The sequence below is a fragment of the Ostrinia furnacalis genome, unplaced genomic scaffold, assembly GCF_004193835.3.
Source record: "Ostrinia furnacalis isolate ACB-3 unplaced genomic scaffold, ASM419383v2 OfSCF1316, whole genome shotgun sequence".
NCBI lineage: Eukaryota > Metazoa > Arthropoda > Insecta > Lepidoptera > Crambidae > Ostrinia > Ostrinia furnacalis.
Window position 1 is genome coordinate 42,214 of NW_021131555.1, and position 6,484 is coordinate 48,697.

A 6,484-nucleotide genomic window follows, 5' to 3' on the forward strand; every position below is an offset into this window, starting at 1 on the left:
TTTTGATTTGATCGTTTGTAATAATCTAATAAAACAGCGTAATAAAATTAAAACTAGAATAAAAATAAATTAATAAATAAGTAGCCCTATAAGCACGGGTTTAGACGCCAAGCAGGAGGGCCACGCCAGCCAGAGTCCAGCGAGTCGGTTTGTCTTTGGTCTTCAAATTGAAAGTCCAGACGAAGGTTGGGCCACGCATGCTAAGGAGTAAAAATAATATATTTTTATAAACGTTGCTCCATTACAGATTATTATCACCAAACAAAAACATCTGAAAATGTTAGCTTAGCTAGTATAGCTATTAGCTACGCATTAGATTGCCAAGCTTGAAGAGACTTGTTATTTCATTTCGACCTAAAGACATGCTAAAAAATGTTCTTGTAGCTAAGTGGTGGTGTGGTAATCACCAAAGTCGAGCAACCTAAGCCGCGTTGGTTACGACCAATGTGGTACACAAACGTTTCTATTCGTTTCTAAACCCTAAATATAACAAGCCGCACGAGTGAGTAATACCAGTAATACGTTTCAACTGTCACTCACCGGATCTTGTAGACGGGGCACTCGTACACATTGCGCGTGTCCTGCTTGTCCTGCGTGACGGCCTTGATGTAGATGACGGGCACGACGGGGAACAGCTCCATCATGTGCGACTCCACGATGCCGCCCACCGTCGTGTCCCAGCGCGCGCCCTCCATGTACAAGCCGTGGATGTTGGCGCCCTCGCGCGGTGGAGCACTGGGGGACACATAAAGTGTATCTTAAATTAATCTTGTTTAGCTTCAATAGTCACTCAGACACGGTAAAGTAACTAAAGAAACGTAAAGGCTAGCGTCCACATGTCGGTATCGTACGCTCGGACGTACGAGTATCGCACGCAACGGATCGTAGTATTATTTATACAGGGCGTTAGGTAAATGGGTATATGAGCCGAGACTAGCCCATGTTAACCTGGGCATATAAATGGTATGGTGAAGTCAGAAATATCATCATTTAATTTTTTTAAATTTTCATACAACATACATTTTATAATATCCGATTTGTATGAAAATTTAAATAATTATAATAAAGATATCAATTTTCTGACTTCACCATACCATTTATATGCCCATGTTAACATGGGCTAGTGTCGGCTCATATACCCATTTACCTAACACCCTGTATAGAAACTCATAAGTGCGTCCACCAGTCCGCATCGTACGCAACTACGCATCGCACATCCGATACGATGTGTTTTGTACGATGCGTCCGTTGCGTACGATACCGACAAGTGGACGCTTAGCTTAATACACAGATTCTTTGAAAATTTGAATGTTCACTGTCGCGGATCGGTTTTGACGCACGGGAGGCGGTGCGGGAGGAATCCCGCCACCACGAGCAGCGCGCCGCCCGCCGAGTGTGCCACACACTCGCTTGGGCCCCCAGTTGTACATCGCACGTACTATTCGTTCGGACCTCCAACTCGCAATCGCCATTTTGTATCACCACGTCGCGTAGTTTAGTACTTAAACCTATTTTTTTATCTGTCGAGTCGAGCAAAAAAGCGGCACGGCCGTACCATCCTTTTCTCGAAGCAATTCAGGCCATTTTCGACCCCCTGTAACTTCGTTGTGGATTAAACTAGAAGACTGAATTTTCAGTAACCATGCAGGCTTTGTAAAGACACGGTATATTTCAAATTTCATTCAATTTGAACCAGTAGTTTAAGAATTATAACGGGTCAAAGTTTCTTAATTTTGTCACTCACTGACTCACTGACTGACTCACCGATCATCAAAATTCTAAGGCACTTCTAGCAGACCTAGAAGCTTCAAATTTGGAATATAAGTAGCGTTTGGTGTATGAATCAAGGAAAAACTAAAATATTTGGGGGCACAGTAGTGCAAACGCCAAGTCGAGTAAAATTTTTCAATTTCGGTCCAGTTTTCTAGATACATAACTGCTGTCTACAAAATACAAAAAGAAATGAGATCCCATCAAAAACAATACTTGTCAAAAAAACCAAGTCTCGCAACTCAGTTGTTCTACGGTAAAAAGTTGTGAGATCCATGTAATACCAAGTCCAGGCCAGGAAATCTTTAACGTTTTACATAAATTATTGACTTGGCCATCGCACTAAATAATTTAATTTACACGTGTTTTCATGCGATGGCCAAGTCAATATATTTATGTAAAACGTTAAAGATTTCCTGGCCTGGACTTGGTATTACATGGATCTCACAACTTTTTACCGTAGAACAACTGAGTTGCGAGACTTGGTTTTTTTGACAAGTATTGTTTTTGATGGTACCTATTACATTATTTAGCCATTACATGTAAACGGCTATTAAACCAGCCCTATCGAAATACAGTCCACTCTTTTATTTAAGTACCCAGTAGGACCCTTTTCATTGGTCCTTCTTTGCAAAAAGTTGTGCGCGACTAGGAGCTCTTCAGTTCATTAGTTATTTCAATTTCACTAGTGTAGTAGTTCACTCCACCAAATCCACTACCAAACAACTTAAATGGTTACTTGGTTATATTTAATAAGATATTCGGAACTTGGGAAAAGCAAATAGGCCACCTAAGTAGGTAAACCTAAAAGGGGATGAAATAGGGTATGATTTTTGATACTCAAGTAAATAATGGTTCAACAAAGTGATCACAATAAGTTCTCAGAATTATTTTGTTTCAGTGCAGTTTTGGTTCTATATCAAAATCGGCCCTGAGCCTTCTTTCAGTGTTTTTCGCTAATCTAAAAACTAATCAAAGCATGTTTTTATAAAATTTTCATAAAGTCTTACTTGAAGTCCTGGCGGCTCTTCTTGGTGACGTCACAGTTGAGGCACATCTTGTCGAGCGGCCACTCGTTTTTGCGCGCCGTCTGCTGCATGATGGCCGTGAGGAACGACTGCGGGTTGAAGAAGCCCGCCAGCCACACCGCGGGCGGCAACTGTGCCAGACGACAAACTTAGTAACGCTACAAACTATAAAACTCCATACTCCATCCTCTAGCTAATTTAATAGGAACAGCACTGGCTGTCGCACAAGCTATGAAATTGCGGGTTGATTTTGCGATAACCACGTAGTAATAGTTATATTGCCAAAATAAAGAAAACAAATACTAAGTAAAAAACAATGAAGCGTAGTAGCGCCTTCTCCTATAATTACCAAGGGATGTCACAAGCTATAAAGTTGCAGATTGATTTTGCAATAAGCACATAATACAGTCATATTGCTGAATAACAGTGCTCAAAGAAAAGTTGACTCTACTTTTAAAGTTTTAAACCTGTTTTTTACATTACACTTATGATAATGCAGATTTAATGAAGCCAATGCTTACAGTCACATTCGACTGAAATATCATAAAGCTTAGCAATAAAAACTTTTATGAAAGTAAATTGAAGGAGAACATACATTGAAATCTCCAGACCAGTTCTCGAGCTCGGTCAACCGGAGACAGAGATCAGAGAACCAAGCAGCCAGACCCAAGAGACTGGGGTAAGCCAGCTTCGTCCATGAATCCGGCACATTGTCCATAAATAAAGACTCCATCAACTTCTCCATGTCGCTGCTGATCGTCAGCTCACCCTGGAATATTATGAAGCAAACCCAAACTTTTACAGTTAAGTTTTATTTCAATATTATCATAGGAATATTAAGCATTATAGACAGCTGTAAAACGAAAACGTTAGACCAAACAAAAAATATCAGCAAGCAAGGACAGTGACAACTTAGTACGGCAGTTTTGCGTAAAAGAGTAACAAAATTTCTGATGTTTCAACGAAGCTAATATGAAGAAGCAAAGCTTATCCCACCTTGAGTCCGAGTTCCAACTCCTTCAACGATCTGCGTATTTCACCCATGAGACGGTTCATACGCTCGCATTCCTGCAGTGCCACAATGGTGTATGGAGTCAATTCCTCCACTTTGCCCATCAGCTCTTGAAGATTGAATGGTTCTGGCACCCTATCCAAGATATCATCTAGAATGTATCGCACCTAAAAACAAACAATGCAGTTGCTCAAATAATAAAGAATAATTTACAAAACTGTTTAGAAAATATTTAAGGCATTTTACCAGTTCTTCCTTTGTAGCACCACCACCAGCCTGAGCACCGGCGTCACGTGGTTGCATTTCAAATACGACCTATAAAAGATTATTTCAAGCTTAGATATAATGCATCAGATTCATGTCCTTCATTCTTAGAGTTACGAGGATCATACCTTGAAAAGTCGCTCAGATACGGTGGTCAAGTATCCAATCTCAGCATTAGGATGCAACCCATACAAGTAGGGCGTTTCGTCAGGCAGGTAGTCGTCAATATAAGCGTGGTAGCCAACGTAGTCAGAATTCGGAGGCGAGATGAAGCCTGGTGCTAGTTGATTTTCTCCGTCAACCTTGAAATCAAGTGTAATATTAACCATTGATTAAATAACGTTTATTTACTTATTTTTTGTAATTCACATGGTTATTACCAGCTCTGGCTGCATGTACTCCAATAAGAAGGTGCGACACAGACGTCGATCCCAGTCGTCGGTGATGTGGCCACCGTACATGATCTCTCCGAAAAGGTAACGCAAATCCTCCCATGGCACTCTTGGGTTTGCCTCTAGGTAATTGTACAGAACGTACACGCAGATGGTAAGGTCACCAAAGTTGAATGGATACACTCTGTTCACGAAAGGAATAAAAGCAATTAGACATTCAGTTAGCAATTTTCTTGTAAAAAATCTTATTAGGTAATCTCATTGGCGTTACCTGTTCCAGCCTTGTGGGCCGAATTTGCGTCTTTCAGCCACTACAGCGTGGAAATAGCAAAGTGCAAAGAGAATTGACTTAAATTCTGCTTCCTTGCTGCACATCTCAAGGGTTTCCTGACTGAAGTTATCTAGAGACTGAAAGTCAAAATAAATTTAGAAGACCACCATCTGTTTTCACAGTAAATTTCAATAATAATCATCACTGCTTTGGCCGACTTAATGTTACTGTATTTTTGCTTGATGTCACTCACCTTGTGCAAATTAGCCCACATCCCAATGGGCGGCTCGTTGGTGATTTTGATGGCAGACTCTAGAATACCTTGTGGGATAATATGATATGCTGCTGATGCCGCTGGCTCAGCGCTCAAATATAACCTGTTAAGAATAGCCATTGTCATGTATTTGTCTATAATTAAATACCCTTTACAATTTATTTATACGTCACGATCGGTTACTTATCTACCTGTATTCGGGCAACGGGTTCTCAAATGTCTCCTCCATTTTCTTCTCAAGCGTAGCAAGCCACTTGGCTACTAAATGGATATTCTGCAGGATAACCCAGTGTCCGTTCACGGAGGCTACTCCCATCGCCTCCTCGGCTACTACTTCTTGGCCTTGACCCAGAGACACTATGTGGAAATTCTTCTTATCGGTAGAAAAGCCTAATTTGCGACCCAACTTCTCTAGATCCTGAAAATATTAAGCGTTTGTGTTTGGAATTAAAAGTCAAGTCTTTAAGGCGCTCTTCGACTCGTGTAATGTGTAACGTGTGTGTTGGTTGCGTGATTTGACATTACATTATCAGCGATCTTGTGTTAATACGTTTCTCAAAGTAAGGATGAGGTTAATAATGTCGAAAATGTGTAGGTATTCTAATATTTAAAAAACGAAATAAAATGTATACGTTGGTGCATTTGCTAAACATAAGTTACCTACTATGTAATCCTTGTAAAACCAGATTAATGACATTTGACGAGCAATTAACTAAAATAACTTACTTAAAAAAGATTTAACTAACTACTCTACATACGATCTCCATAATCTACTCTACATCTATCAAAAACTACAGTCTACCTTTAGAGGATCGACTCCCGGAGACAGGATAAAGAACATCGGAGTGGTGGAGGTGCTTTCCTTGTACGATATCTCAAGCGGAGGAGTTCGTGCTTCAACGTACTTCGTGCCAAGATTCTCTTCGCAGAACGTACTAAATAATGTTGCATTGATTACAGTAGGCATTAAAATATCTACCATCAAATGTAGTGAAAAGTGGGTCATATAGTGTGCAAATTCCATAACTTTTTATGTAAGACTGACAGAGAACAATAAATTAACTGGAAATCTTCAGACAGACTGTATTGCGATTCAAAATCCAAAAGTTTATCGAGTTCAAAAAGGTAATAAATAATTAGTCCGGACAATACCGTGACGTGGGTTTTTACGCGAGGCAGTTAACTGATTTTGTCCTGTACCTTTTAATATTCAATTAATCAATGTAATTTACCTCGAGGCATATGACATGCGGTCGGGGCGCAGCGCCCGCATGATACAAAGGCGTTGTAAGGGAGTCTTGTTCTTCCACTCGCCAGGCAACTTGTCTCTCTCTGGTGCCTCGCCGTCTGTATACTTTTGCCATCTAAAAACAGTCGGTTAATTATAAATTCCAGATTATAGGGCAACGAAATTCTGATACAATATGACTCTCGTTTCAATGACGTAAGTTAAATCGTTTCAGCCGAAAGACG

At 40.3% G+C, this 6,484-nt stretch overlaps 1 protein-coding gene across 1 annotated transcript; it reads right to left on the reverse strand.

Annotated features, from left to right (window-relative positions):
• Window positions 1-8: 8 nt before the first annotated feature.
• On the reverse strand, window positions 9-6,375 carry LOC114352308 (dynein beta chain, ciliary; the record flags this gene model as incomplete). Its single annotated transcript, XM_028303854.1, has 13 exons — window positions 9-200; window positions 541-735; window positions 2,781-2,929; window positions 3,394-3,567; window positions 3,795-3,977; window positions 4,057-4,125; window positions 4,203-4,376; window positions 4,455-4,650; window positions 4,738-4,874; window positions 4,991-5,114; window positions 5,203-5,429; window positions 5,814-5,946; window positions 6,244-6,375. Coding segments are annotated over 13 exons (1,993 nt in total), but the record flags the coding sequence as incomplete, so codon positions are not given.
• Between the last annotated feature and the right edge of the window lie 109 nt (window positions 6,376-6,484).